The 14,192-nt window shown below is 52.0% G+C and overlaps 7 protein-coding genes across 7 annotated transcripts; 3 read left to right on the top strand and 4 right to left on the bottom strand.

The window, feature by feature from the left end:
* Positions 1 to 460: 460 nt before the first annotated feature.
* RHO25_003711 (uncharacterized protein) lies at positions 461 to 900 on the top strand (the record flags this gene model as incomplete). The annotated part of the gene is made up of 2 exons (XM_023599196.1): positions 461 to 682; positions 760 to 900. 2 exons carry the CDS (start codon positions 461 to 463, stop codon positions 898 to 900), a joined length of 363 nt encoding a protein of 120 aa, XP_023456444.1.
* A 381-nt stretch (positions 901 to 1,281) lies between these two features.
* RHO25_003710 (uncharacterized protein) lies at positions 1,282 to 2,069 on the bottom strand (the record flags this gene model as incomplete). The annotated part of the gene is made up of 2 exons (XM_023599195.1): positions 1,282 to 1,497; positions 1,563 to 2,069. The coding sequence occupies 2 exons, from the start codon at positions 2,067 to 2,069 to the stop codon at positions 1,282 to 1,284; spliced, it is 723 nt and encodes a 240-aa protein (XP_023455829.1).
* Positions 2,070 to 2,856: 787 nt separating this feature from the next.
* Positions 2,857 to 5,631, bottom strand: RHO25_003709 (uncharacterized protein; the record flags this gene model as incomplete). Its single annotated transcript, XM_023599194.2, has 1 exon — positions 2,857 to 5,631. The coding sequence occupies one exon, from the start codon at positions 5,629 to 5,631 to the stop codon at positions 2,857 to 2,859; it is 2,775 nt and encodes a 924-aa protein (XP_023455828.1).
* A 722-nt stretch (positions 5,632 to 6,353) lies between these two features.
* On the top strand, positions 6,354 to 7,886 carry RHO25_003708 (uncharacterized protein; the record flags this gene model as incomplete). Its single annotated transcript, XM_023599193.2, has 1 exon — positions 6,354 to 7,886. One exon carries the CDS (start codon positions 6,354 to 6,356, stop codon positions 7,884 to 7,886), a length of 1,533 nt encoding a protein of 510 aa, XP_023455820.1.
* A 581-nt stretch (positions 7,887 to 8,467) lies between these two features.
* On the bottom strand, positions 8,468 to 9,506 carry RHO25_003707 (uncharacterized protein; the record flags this gene model as incomplete). The annotated part of the gene is made up of 2 exons (XM_023599192.2): positions 8,468 to 8,909; positions 8,962 to 9,506. The coding sequence occupies 2 exons, from the start codon at positions 9,504 to 9,506 to the stop codon at positions 8,468 to 8,470; spliced, it is 987 nt and encodes a 328-aa protein (XP_023455819.1).
* Positions 9,507 to 9,797: 291 nt separating this feature from the next.
* RHO25_003706 (uncharacterized protein) lies at positions 9,798 to 10,242 on the bottom strand (the record flags this gene model as incomplete). Its single annotated transcript, XM_023599191.2, has 4 exons — positions 9,798 to 9,866; positions 9,971 to 10,035; positions 10,090 to 10,121; positions 10,175 to 10,242. 4 exons carry the CDS (start codon positions 10,240 to 10,242, stop codon positions 9,798 to 9,800), a joined length of 234 nt encoding a protein of 77 aa, XP_023455818.1.
* Positions 10,243 to 10,365: 123 nt separating this feature from the next.
* On the top strand, positions 10,366 to 12,492 carry RHO25_003705 (uncharacterized protein; the record flags this gene model as incomplete). The annotated part of the gene is made up of 2 exons (XM_023599190.2): positions 10,366 to 11,012; positions 11,067 to 12,492. The coding sequence occupies 2 exons, from the start codon at positions 10,366 to 10,368 to the stop codon at positions 12,490 to 12,492; spliced, it is 2,073 nt and encodes a 690-aa protein (XP_023455817.1).
* Positions 12,493 to 14,192: the final 1,700 nt, after the last annotated feature.

Genomic DNA, 14,192 nt, shown 5'->3' with positions numbered 1-14,192 from the left:
ATCTCCAAACGTGTGGTATATCGCAGATCACTCCAGCCTCGGCTCGTGGAAGATCATGGACACAGCAGCCCTAGCCTAGCTGCACAGAGCCTCCTGAGGTATTGGGCGAATCAAACTTGGTCAGCACGGCTAGTTGGACTGCACTCCACAAACTATCGAAGTCTCATTGCACTTTAGCTGGTTGCTTCAATGTTGATCAGACGGGAAGTAGAAGGTGAGAAGATGGGCTGATACGGCATCAACCGTGAGACTAGATGTGTCTCCTCCTAGTTCCATGAAACTGACCGCGGAGGAAGACAGAGGAAATATGATATTTGTGCGCTGAGCGAGATATATAAAAGCGTTCGCTCAGCGCTGTAGAGAATCTCACCGCCAGCAACATCAACAAGCATATTACTCTCATCGACAGTATTCAAACATATCAAATCTCGAACCAATAATCTTCGCCTACACAGCAACAATGAAGTTCACCCTTACCATCCTCGCCCTCGCCGCCTCAGTGCTGGCCCAACAAGAACTCGGCGGCGGCATCGACGGAAACGCTGGTCCATTCTCCGGTACCGCAGGAGGAGCCATCAACGGCCCAACAGGTTTCGTGCAAGGCTGTATCGGAGGTGGAGCTGGCCCAGATGCTGGTCGAACAGAATGCTTCCCTGTTGAGACTGCGCCTGCTGCGACTTCGGTATGTTGTCACAAATAACTGGAAGGTGTTGAAGGTGTTGTGTGTATGGTAGTTGCTGACGTTCTGTTTCACTGTAGACTCGAACTCAACCAGGTGGCAAGGCTGCAGGTACTGCTGGTCCTGCTTCGGGATTTTTGGATTCTGAGGGACTTTGTGCTGGTGCGGCGTACTCGACTAATGGATTTACATTTTGCTTGCAGCCAACTGGATCTTCGTAGAAGAGCTGTCAAGGAGGGCAGAAGGGAGATTTTGTGCTTTGTAGAGTAGCATTATGCTTCAATGGAATGATATGAAATCTTGTTCTACGTTCCCGATACGCTTTGCCTTGTCTTTGGTATACTTCCTTTCTTTCCTACAGCGTATCATCTATCGCCGCGGGCGGCAATTGCCCATACGACACCAGACCAGGTTGGTTCGAGCCGGTCGAAGACCCAATCTCCATCTAGCGTGACATATGCCGCCCTTGGAGTGAGTGAGTCGTCCCGCGGCTCCATTGCTTCGTTCACATAGCAGCTTGTCCATCCACATGAGCCCATAGAAAGGCCATCGTCAATTGAATCCATCATCAGTTGCAGTCAACCTCATTCATCTGTCCATCTTCACAGCAGGTCCATCATCCCCATGCACGCCATCTTGTCGCCCACGAAAGTGACGCCGTAGAGCTCCCCAATACCGCCCAAGATGGCCACGTGCTCAAATGGGATCGAGAACTCCATGGTACCGTGAGTCCACACCTCGTCGCCCTTCGCCTTGTAAGCATGGGTCTTGGTTTCGCCCAGGGCAATGCCGCGGTTGTGACCGTATGGGGGCAAGGTCTGTTGATAAAAATGATTAATCAGCTGGCCTGTAACAAAACATGACATGTGCAGCCTGAGCTTACCTTTCCAAAAGCCTTCTTCATTGGCGTCAAAAGTGACTGCACTTCCTTCTCCAGATGATAGATTTGCTCGAGATTGAGCTCCTTGAACTCGACCAGAATCCGCACAATGCTCGAGTCCGGTCGGACAAATGGTGCAAAGTAGATCTGACCAGAAGCAGACTTGGCCACAGCATACTCGTCGTATTCGGCGAAGATGTGCTTGTTGCGGTATTCTTGGAAAGTCTGAGAAGAGGCACTCGAGTCCTCGGGAGTTTCGATTAGGGTCAAGGTGCCATTCGTGCGGCGGCACACAAGCATCTTCTTTCCCTGGATGACAGAATCGGAGCGAGCAGCCTCTGCATGAGATTCGAGGGGATTGGTGCTCTTGACATTGTGTACGTTGACGACCTTCGTCGACGCGGTGGTTGGAACCTGTGCAATCTGCTGATGAGACGCTGGGGGCTGTCGAACGACATTGGCATGGAAAGCACGAGCCGCTGCGCGGATGATGCCCATGGAGCGCGACATGATGTGTATGTGTGTTTGGTGATTCTTGTCCTGTGTTGGTGATCGAAGAAAGCCGAGCAGTAGTCGTGTGGTCGTGTGAGTTGAAGAAAGACAGAGCGAGCTTATATGCAGGAGGCGCACCCAAGAAGTGAATGAGTTCGTTTGTCAGCTGCAGCACCATGGCTTCACTTTTCACATGTTACATCGCGGCTTCTCGATAGAGCATTGTTGGCAGTGAAGCGCGTTGTGGCGATGCTTTAAATGTCGATGCCAGAAATGTCTCACTTCGTGTGACCACGATATCCTTTTGGTAATCAAGATCGTAGCCAATGGGTGCCATAAAGCCATAGGCCATCAGTACATTTTGGCACCAGATGATGCGCGTTGTCAAAGCAATCGTGATCGAAAATTTTCAGTTTGCTCAGTCGACATGGCCGAGTGTCATCCTGTGGACCTCGATAGGCTCCTTGATCGTCACTATAGAACCAGTGCCACTCCGCTCCATACCATCGTTGCTGGTCTCGACTGCTACGTGCAGTACATACGTATCAAGATGAGCAGCGGATAGTGCTCTTCTAGATGTCTTCTGACGCTGGGAAGCGACCACAGGAATAATACAGTTCTTTCATTGAAAACGAATAGCTACTCCGAAAGAGCTCTCAGCACCGCGCCTCGCCATGCATAGAATGCAATCCACTGCAAACAACGAATCCTCTCGCTCCGAACGCCATGCTAGACGACAGGTACAATCAAGCCAATATACAACACAAGGTACGAAAGTCGCGCTTTCAAGCGCACGCTAGCCTCCTCAATGCATCATCATCTTCTTTTTCTTGTTTTCCAACTGATCTATTGCGCGTTGCAAGATTCGCGCGGCCTTCAGGACCTGATCCTGCGCGAGCTTCCAGTCACCTGCGTCTAACGCATCTCTGACAGCGGGAAAGTAGGCCTCATCGTATCCACTCCAGGCCTGGGGCCCAAACACTACATGCTTGAATTGTTCTCGACCTGGTACGCCGTGTTGTTCTTCGTCTTTGGAGGATCTGGAGATATCGAGCAAATCTGTCTCGAATTTCGATAGCGCATCGTTGTACTCCAGCCTTCGCATGGCATAGTTGGTGCTTTCCAGTCCACCCGTTCCAAGAACATTTGTCGTCCAGATGTCCTCGAATTTGTGGAACTCGTCCGCGACTTCTTTCAGATGCTGCGCAGCTTGCTTGAGAGGAGTGATGTCGAGTTGGGTGCCATCTCGCTTACCTCCCAACTTCTTGATCTGGGAAGCCGCGTACTGCTGTAAATTGTCAAGATACGGCCCTCCCAGCGCATCAGCGTAGCTCTTCAGATCAAAGGGAACGATTGGCCGATCAGCCACTTCCAAAATGAGCAACGCCCAGATCTGAGCGAGTGTTCGATGCCAGCCGAATTCAGGATCGCCGAACTTCTTCATCCAGTCGAATGTTTCGTAGCATGAGTGGTATGGGTAGCCGTAGGTCGCGCCCTCGAACCCAAAGTCGATTGAAGACGTGCCAGCCATGTCTTGAAACGCAACATAATCGCTTCCCGCCCCAAGACCTTCGAGCTTCGACTGTCTGTCGTCCCAGATCTGCCGTATCGTGGCTTGGCCATCTGGTGTGCCTACTCGATCTAGCACATGGAGAAGACTCCTTTGCCAGACGGGAGAACCTGCAGCTCGAAAGACCGGATCCGGGCCGTACACTCCAACATCGACATTCAGATATGCCACAGCGTTGTCTCGAAGTGCATCCATATTGTCTTCCACATACTCGGTACTGCCTACCAGATTGTACTCCTCGGCGTCCCAGCTGACGAACTCGATGGTACGCAAAGGCCGCCATCCCAGCTTTCGCAGAGCACCAAAGATTCGCACTATCTCCATCAAGACCGCACTACCACTGCCAGGATCCACAGAGCCGAAGCACCAGCTGTCGCGATGGTTGCCAACGATGATCTTTTTCTCCGGCTGTTCTAGACCTTCAATCGTGCCATGTAGGTTCCAGATCTGCTGTTTGTCGTTCTCATCGTTGTGGTTCTTGAGATTCACAACAGGGGCATCGGCAGACGCAGATGTGGCAGCTCCAGAGAACCACTCCTTGGTGAAGCCCTGATCTCCTCCTACCCATTCCTTCGGCACTCGAACGCCATGTCCAGATAAGGATTCGATCAGGACTTTCGCATCTCGCCAAGCTAGAGGTAATGAGGGGATGTTTACTAGTCCTGGATTATTCTCGTGGCTGTGCTGTTTGGCGTCCAATGTGCTCGCAAAGCCAGGTGTGAGAGGATCGCCCGCAACCCAGCTCATCAAGCTGACACCTCCCCTCTGCAAGCTGTCCTCCGGTCTCCAAGGTCCATCTGGCCAGACCGGTCCTCTCGCTGACCCATCATCTGCAGGATCTGAGTAGATCAAAGCCCCGACACATCCAGCCTCTTCCGCAGCCTTGACCTTAAGCGCCCGATCTCCTTGCGTGCTGTAATACCGCATCAGCGCGATACTGCCGTTCAGCGAGACTCCTTGCTCTCGAAGCCACGCAAAATCTTCCCTGTTGCCTCCATTTGCGTAGATCAGATGCCCTTGTGCCAGGCCATTCTTGCTGTGGCCATGCCACGCCCACGTTTGTTGCTTGACCGGATCTGCTCTTTCTTCTTCCAATTTGGCCTTCCACCTTTTCCCTTTCGGCTCTACGATCTCGACGCTCCTCCCATCTTGTGTTGGATAGTTGAGATAGACATAGTAGCTCTTGAGACTCAGGTCGTCCAAATACCCCTCTTCCCTCCACTTCTCCTTCATCCACTCTGCCATGTAAAGATCTCCTTCTGTTCCCGCTACGTGATCGTAGCCCGTGATGTGGTATAGGTATTCCTCTATTCGCCCAGCGTCCACATTGTCCTGCACATATGCGCGTACGGATTCCGGATCGAAGCGAGTGCCCAGATATCGTCCTCCATTGGGGAAGATGTCCAGTATGAAGAGAACGTAAATTAGGATTGCAATAGACATGAGGCCGCATAGTCGTGCTGCAGTTGCTGCGCCCATGCGATATTGATCGGGAATGGAAGGAAGTGGTCGGTAGAGCCAGGCCATTCGTTGGGGAGGCTCAGCTGGGGTGTCATTTTCGTTGCTGTTGTCGCGATCCTCGTCCGGCGGTGATTGTACAGGGGAATATAATGATCGAAAGGAAGGTAATCGAATGGAAGAGAGTGTTGCGCCCAGGTTGGACAAGTGTTGTGTGAATTTGTTTCGTAATCGAGCGCGATGGTACAAGCCAGCTCTCCGGGAGTCTGGATCTGGTGTCGAAGGGTCGAGGTAGTCGAGCTCTTCCACTCTCCGTCGTTCATCGTCATCGTCGCCGTTCACTTCGGGTAGTCGAAGGTCGCTGTCCTCGCTCGATCGTGGCGACTCTGCCGTAGGGGGTCGATATGTGCTCGTTCGGCCATCTTGACCTAGTAATCCTTCTCGCTCTGCTTCTCGGATGTTTTGGGACGAACTGGGGCGGTTGATGGCGTCTTCGTAAGAGGGAATGGGCACGTGTGCGTAGCGGGCGTATTTGTCGTCGTCGTCCTCCATGGCTCACGAGATCAACGGCGCTCAGGGCCGGTCGACTGCGGTGGGTGTTTGGCTGTCTGGCGCTACCTCGTTGTTCCCATTGCGCCCAGTATTCCAGTGCATTCAAGCCCTGTCGTTTGCTTCATGCAATTGTGCAGATGCGCCTCCAAACTCCTTGCCAATCCTCCGATGAACACGAGTCGTCAGCCTTCCGTCTCGGCGGCCTTGGGTGAACCGAGCATGCCGAGATCCGGCTGCCACTAAACGAGCACTTTCCTTATCTAACGCTGTTCAACTCGATTTTCCCTCCACGAACAATGCTATGAATCTATGATACAACACATGGACCTGCGGTAGACGGTCGCTATCAGCCGCAGACAGCCCACCCCCAGTGCTAGGAGATGTCAACCGCTGCGAGCATTAGACACTGCCAGAGCAGGTTCAACTCAAACACTGCAAGCTGATGATAGAGATGATCTCCTACTAACCAGAGTCACACGCCAGCAACAGTTGATAAGATACTGAGGTAGTCCAGGACCTCCTCACTCACCACTCCTGGAGTATGGCGGCCTCGCCTGATGAGGCGTTTGGCGCTGCATATGGTGGCGCTCACAGCCTCACCTCGACCCTGCGCCTTTCTGCGTGCATATGTTCTGCACCGCATCTTCGCGCTGATGTTACATAGCTGATACTGAGCTACCAATATTGTGGACACAGTACTGTGCAGCTGAGCAGGACCTGACATGCGCCTTATCAATACAACAAGCCTGCAATTCCGCGACTTCCTAGGTTCTGAGATACCCAAATACGCAATCCTGTCACACGTCTGGTCGGACAGTGAAGTTTCTTACGAAGAATTTACTGCCGGGCGCAAACAGGACGGGTATGGCTACCAGAAGATTGCCAAAACATGCGATTTTGCCCGAGAGACATACAAATTGGAATGGGCCTGGGTCGACACCTGCTGCATCGACAAGCGCTCATCCGCCGAGCTGTCCGAAGCGATCAACTCCATGTTTGCATGGTATTCGAACTCTGCTGTCTGCTTAGTCTTCCTTCCGGATGTGCACGAGCTGCCTGAGCACGAACCAAACCATGTGGTGCAGCTAAAAGATCACTACAAGCCATCACCGACTCGAAAATCCTCCTTCGAGGATGTCAGAGACACATTCATGCGCTTGAAAGTTCACACTGACGAAGCCTCGTTCGTAAGATCCGGAGAGCTCGTACCATTCGCCGTTGAGGAGTTCCTTGCCAGCAAATGGTTCACTCGAGGCTGGACATTGCAAGAGCTTATCGCGCCCTATGCCATCGACTTCTACAACACATCTTTCCAAAGAATAGGCAATTGCAATAAGAGCACTTCTGTAAATCCGCAGTCGCGCGAGATCAAAGGCCTATCTCTACACTTATTAGTGCAAGAAGCAACACGTATCTCGCTCGAGAACCTATTGGTCGGCCGGCGTACTCTCCCGTGTATAGCGCAGCGCATGAGCTGGGCTTCGAAAAGAACCACAACGCGACCTGAAGATATGGCATACTGCCTGCTCGGCCTGTTCGGCGTGAACATGCCTCTGCTCTACGGCGAAGGCGGCGAAAAGGCTTTCGAGAGACTGCAACTAGAGATACTCAGTCGAGGCACAGATCAATCCCTCTTCATGTGGAAGCCCGACGCCAGCCAGTACTATCGTCAAGAAAACTTCTTCCGGCACAATGGGTTCTCTCTTCTCGCCTCCGGCCCTGCTGCGTTCGAGGGTTGCACCGAAGCAGTATTAGAGAATGCGCAAAACACCCGCGGCACTCACGTGCTTGCTCAATCAGTCTTCACGCGTACACAGAGAGGTCTTGAAACCAAAATCGTCTTGCCGCAAGGTTTCTCACCGCGTCCAGGACCTACTTTTTGGCTCCTTTACCCCCTACGCTGCAAACTCAGCGCGACAAGCTTGTCATCGTACCTTGCCATCTACGTTGGAGTTCGCCATGAAGCCAGCAAGGTCAATTATGCGGACGGAGCATTACACGCTCGTGGCGCCGTCCTGTTACAATGCGATGCTCGAGAAGAACGAAAGACCATTCAATATGTGCTCCGAGATCCGGAATTCAACGTTGAATCTCTGGTTGCGATGGCACGATCTGATCGGAGCCTGGAAGACGTGCTTTCTCCTTACCATAAGACTTGGAACTCTCTGCGTAATTTGATGGATTTGGAGCGACCGAAATTCAAATTGTATTTTCCACCCGATGCTGAAATGGGAGAATATTTACCGAACACATAACCAGGAAGAATAGAGCTGGAATTGTTGAGTTTGTGTCATGAGCTGACAAACGGGGAGGAACGCCACCAGCTTCCAGGGATGATCGCAATTGGAAATATCAATTGCTGCGCCTATTGACAATCTCTGCTTGCATCTGGTCTCTGGCAGCTCTCATTTACACGTCCCGTGTGGTAAGGAATCTAGCGAACGTTCACGGCAACGAATACCTCCACGTCCCATACCAGTAGGCTTACTGAGAAGCCTGATCGGCCGATGTGTCAAGATCAGTGGCTACTTGTACCTAGCAGTAAGTACAGGTTCAAGTGCTGATCAATGAAGGACGGACATCGATGTTATCCTCGTTCCGCGTTATGATTTTGTTATTTGTACAGGAGGTGGAAAATCGTCTCTGACGTCTATGCTGTACATTTCTGGGCTGGGAAAGGGTTCAATTCTCCTCCTGAAACTTGACAGATGCTGCCTCGACAACGTAACAAGACGCGTCTTCGAGAGTGCGGGTGAGAGCACCATGCTCATCACACCGATATGTCGCCCCAAACCTCGGCCCCGGATATTGTGTACAATGGGCGAAACAAATGCTCTCACTTCTTCGTCGCGGCTGCTTGACCAGAGCTCGCTTGTGCTTTTGCCTTTTGGAACGCCTGCGACGCAGCACTTGCCACACCTTTACCATTGCCATTCCCAGTCGCAGGTGTTCCAGGTGGTCTCGGCGTCTTATGAGTTCCCTCAGCATTCGCTTTGTTCGAAGTGCCTGCTGGGCCGACTTCTTTCCACGGGAATCTCAACTCATCGTCCTTCCTCATGAAATGCTTTCTCCTCTTTTTTGTCACAGCATGCTCCACCATCACTTCTCTTGCCATCTCGGCCATGAATTTGCGAATGAAACGTGGGTCCCAGAGTTCGGAAGCGATGCCGAGGTCTTTGCAGCAGCGCATCAGGGCGTTGGATTTGCAGCCTTCGGTCGCTGTGGGGATTCCATCGGGGTCGAAGTATTGTTGTTCGCCTCGGGCGATGGAGACGAGACTGTAGTGGTATGTCAGTATTGAAGCTAGGTCTGGTTCCATGTCTGTCCTACCGTCCTCCGCAGACGAGTCCGTATTCTCTCGTCACAACCTTAGCCGTGACAATGGTCTCTCCTCGTGGTGCTAGTCCCCATCCTCCAGGCCCGAAGGCTCTGTTCAGCTTCCTCCTGTACTTGATCTCGGGTAGATAGACGATGCCATCTGGCTTGATTTCGATGTCATCAAAGTCTATTGGCTCTTGCAGAATCGCGGCCTGCTCTGGGGTGAAAGGCGTAGATGACAGGCCATGGAATGAGCGTGTCCAATCGACCTGCTTCTCATTCTCGTTGAGCACCGGCGGTGGATCGTCCAGTCCGTCTGTCAGTGACCGCGCTGGCTCGGACTCGTCGCTCGGGGAGAGCTCGTGCTGCACTTTCGCAACATTGGCACCTGCATTCGCGGGAATCTTGGGCGCTGGCGCCACGGGATCTTGATGGCGCTTAGGGGTGGTGGAAAGACATCGCGTTCGCTGTGCGACTCTGCATATCCGAGGTGCAGCGAGCGATGGTGTTGATAGAGCGGAGGCGAATCTCGCACTCGCGCGGTGTGTTGTAGACATTATCGGAGGGAGCTGTGAAGATGACCTGGGATGCTCCGAAACATTGAAGTCACAGCACGCGGCTCATTCCCGCGGCCACGTGTGAGCACATTGCGAACGCGACAGCAGGCGACATTCTCGATTGCTCAGCTACATTTTATTGCTCTCCATCTCGAGCATCGAAGCAGGAGTACCGCGGAAACAACGCCGTCGTACAGAGTCGAATTCATTACTTCTACAGTACACTGAGTCGGCTTATCTACTCGGGTCCGACTGGGCGGTCAGTCCCAAGCAGTCGGCAGCGATGTACCCTCACGCATCCTTCTGATCGGTCCTGCCCTCATTGCCCTGTCTCTTCCAGCACTGCTTGAAGGCCTCCATCTGATTACCGAGGGTCAGTATGGCGTTTGATATGTCCGGACCGCAGTTCGGGTCGAATGGCCAGGAAAGCAAGGTAGCTGCCGAGCCCGGGCATTCGGACTCACCTCTCCTTTGCATGCTCTCCAATCCTTCTTCTCACGGAAACAGTCGTTCAGCGTCGCATTCTCGTCTGCCAATTGTCAGCGAGGCACTAGATCAGATCACGCGGTCACCGTCCGTATACCTGAGCAGCCAGTGCTGAAGATCCTCTTGTCCCTGCACCTCCGAGTCAATCGTGCACCTTCGGACTTGGCTGAACAACATCATACCACTCGTCGGGCTCCTCAGCGCCATCGGCCTGCCCTTCGGCGGTTTGCTGCTTCTCCGTGTTTGACATTCCGACTGTTTCTCCCGACGGACGTTCGATGACGAAGCAGAAGCACCAGTTCCAATTTCGCAAAGAGTGAAAGACATCACCAACTCCACACGTGACCACCAGGTCCTTGCCACTACCACCAACATGGCCTCGAAAAGGATCAATGTCTTGATCTACTCTGGGCCTAGCACATCGCTACCGTCAATACGGCACGCAACGTGGACCCTACGTCGTTTGCTCGGACCTAACTATGCTGTGCACACACTGTCAGCAGAGCAACTGCTCAAAGAGCCATGGCCGTCGACATGTGCGCTCCTCGTTATCCCCGGAGGTGCGGACATGGGCTACTGTCGCAGCCTCAATGGAGCTGGTAACCGACGCATTAAGGCCTATGTCCAAGGTGGTGGCAAATATATAGGACTTTGCGCCGGAGGCTACTACGGCAGCGCCAAATGCGAATTTGAACTTGGACGAAAAGGCTGGGAGGTGGACGGCGCCCGAGAGCTTGCCTTCTTTCCCGGCATCTGCAGAGGTCTGGCCTTTCCAGGCTTTGTATATGGCAGTGAGAAGGGTGCCAGGTCGGTGAAGGTGGCCACTGCACAAGGCACATTCAACTCATACTACAATGGTGGTGGCGTATTCGTCGATGCCGAAAGACTCGCGGACAGAGGTGTAGAAGTGCTTGCAGTATATGATGAGGAACTGGCAGTGGACAGCGGCGCAGTCAAAGCTGCCGCTGTCTATTGCAGAGCTGGAGAAGGAGCTGCTGTGCTCACAGGGCCGCATCCTGAGTAAGCATCAGTGTGTGTATGTTGATCAAATGTAATGCTGACAGACGGCCACAGATTCGCCGGCATCAACCTCAATCGGAATGAACCAACGAATCCCGACTATGGCAAAATCGTCGACGCGCTTCTTGCCACTGACTACCAACGAACAGAATTTCTCAAGACCTGCTTGAGCAAACTTGGGCTCGAAGTGAGCCAGGAAGCACAACCGGTACCGTCTCTCTCTCCTATCCACCTCACCTCCATGTACCCCGCCGAGATCGACGACCTCATCGTCTCATGGGTGAAGACTGGCCTGGTCACAAGTGAAGATGGCCAAGGTATCCTAAGAGGCGAGAATGACACATTCCGTTTCCCATACAATGTGATCTTTGGTACCGAAAAGCCGCCTGTCCTGCCAGAAGAGCCTTTCGACCCAGTAAAAGATGCAATCAGAACAAATGGCGCTTCGCACACAAGCAATGATGTTGGTAACCAGACTGACGGAGCTGAGGACAGGATTCCCGACTATAACGCCGTTGAGAAGATCCTCGTTGCGCATTCGCGTGGCTATCCTCATATCAAGACAACACCACACTTCCGGCATCTGGAATTCTACGAGTGGCTACTCAAGTACCGACAAAAGGATCGCAGTGGTATCATGGGTGACTTCGGCCGAGTGCTGCTCTACGGAGAGGTGGTCACATCTACACAGACTCTTCTCGAGAAGAATGTCACTATGCTCTCGCAGCTTCCCATCGGCACAACAGCTGTCGCAACGACACAAGTCTCCGGCCGAGGTAGAGGCACCAACGTCTGGGTATCTCCTCCAGGCAGCATGATGTTTAGCACTTCCTTCAAGCACCCTTTCTCCCTTTCCACGTCCGCACCGGTAGTCTTCGTACAATACGTCGCAGCCATGGCCATTGTCGCAGGAATCCAGAACTACGACCGAGGCTACGACAGACTACCCATCAAGCTCAAATGGCCCAACGACATCTACGCTTTAGCACCAAACACAACCAAATCTCCTAGCGATCCCACAGCATACGTCAAAATCGGTGGCATCCTCGTCAACTCCTCTTATTCCGGAGGTGACTACACCTTAATCGTCGGCATCGGCCTCAACCTCTCCAACGCTGCTCCCACAACCTCCATTAACGACCTCGCGCAAAAAGCAGGCTTACAACCCCTCAGCTACGAACGTCTTCTTGGTTCTGTCCTCACCAATTTCGAATCCCTCTATGCTCGATTCTGCCAATTAGGTTTCAATCAGAATTTCGAGAAGTTGTACTATGAGCAATGGTTACATAGTGGACAAGTCGTCACACTGGAAACTGAAGGTGGTGCGAGAGCGAGGATTAAAGGTATTACGAGTGATTGGGGGTTGTTGGTTGCGGAGGAGCTAGGAGAGAATGATCGAAGGACGGGGAGGATGTTTGAGTTGCAGAGTGATAGTAATAGTTTTGATTTCTTTCGGGGGTTGTTGAAGAAGAAGGTCTGATCAAGAGAGTGATGGGCGATGTGCTGAAGAGCTAGATCTGTATATGGAATCATGGATGATGAGATATGAAAGTTACCTTTCTGTCTGAGCCGTGTCTGGACAGGACATGATGCCTCCTTCCCCAGGCCCTTCGAGAAAGCTGCTTCCGGGTTCGGAATAGTTGCCCGACCACGATGTTCAATCAACTTACAGGTGCCTCCGGCACGTCGCATTTGGAGGTACATATTTTACAATCAAGCATTTTCGGGTATTCCCGTCACTCCTGTCGGAGTGATTCGGTCCAAATCAATTTGGCCGGGTGGTACGTTTGATCGCATCAATCTCCATCCAAACTCTCGCTAATCATGAGTAGGCCTAATGGTAAGGGTATGTCAAATGTCCAACAAATCCACCGCCGACGAATGCGAATTGACAACCTCTGTAGCGTTGCTTTCCGGTTTGTGGAACTGGCAAAGATTGTGGGTTCGAGTCCCATCTCGGGTTTGTCCAACCAATCCTTCGGTGTTCGACTTAAGCTAATATGGATTGCAGTCGCTGTTGTACAAGCTTCATTTTTTTTGGCCTACACGATGGACTCTTTCTCCATCGAAGTATGCTTGGGCCGAAGTGAACAAGTGATGGTCCTCACTGGTCTTGCGTCTTGTTCCGCTCTTTTTGATGCTGCAAAGAGAGATCGTAATCGCGAGAAGAGCATAGGAAATTGTTCAATATCAACGACTTATAAGAAATTTGGCGGTGATATGATGAACTGCAGCAGGAGACGTTGAGCAGGGTGCGAATTTTAGCAAGAGTTCTGCGCTCACGCATGTGCCTATATGACACCATCCTCTCAGTGATGCTTGACCGATCCTGTGATTGGAATCATCTACACGAGTTTTCGAATGCGACTCTCAACTCATGGAGCAACCTCCGCCGAACTGGTAACACAAAGTAATTATGCGGAACCTTCTCAACAGCTCATCGGCGAATCAACGAATGTGAAACGCATCAACAAGTTCATCTGTTTCATGAAGATAACGGCTACACTCTTCTGAGACACGTTCTGATCTCTTCGGATTGTAGACTTCAATATGCCATTTCTTCGCGCTTGAACCTTTCCGCAAAGCGAAGCTGAAGGCTACACAAGACAGTCAACCTCCAACACAGCCTTGTGACAGCCATAGTGTGCCCTACCGCACAGTGGCGACCATGCCGTCGCCACGCCGATAGTATTCCTACAATACTCGTACGAATGACCACCAAGCCACCATCCATCCACGGCCCGGAACGACCAGGCAACGACCTCCCGAACCAGTCTTCAGTGTCACAAAAACGTCTTCCCCAGCTCAACAGTCAATGCAGGGCAATCAAAAGGCTTCCACGGTAGAACAAAAATGCAACGCATCAACCACAATTCTGCTGCCTCGTTTCGACCCTTAAATTGATTGCAAGTAAAAAACGAAAGCTCGGGATATTGTGATAGAGAGACATACATGGTGGCTAATAGGCGCGAGGAGAAAGAATAGAAACAGCGAGGTTTTTTCGTTTGACTTACCACTGTACGATCGTTGTCTCGCTATGCGAAGGCAGAAACAGAAACAGAAACAGAAACAATGGTTCTTTTCGGGAGCAGTCCGATGTCTCCGAGACATTTTATTGTGGCTGCGACTTTCTCGTGACTTGTTACCTCGACTTTAGCTCGCTCGCTGCTTTGCGCGGTG

Source organism: Cercospora beticola, chromosome 2, assembly GCF_033473495.1.
Source record: "Cercospora beticola chromosome 2, complete sequence".
NCBI lineage: Eukaryota > Fungi > Ascomycota > Dothideomycetes > Mycosphaerellales > Mycosphaerellaceae > Cercospora > Cercospora beticola.
The sequence above is the reverse complement of the archived record's forward strand: the minus strand, read 5'-3'. Positions and strand labels throughout refer to the sequence as shown.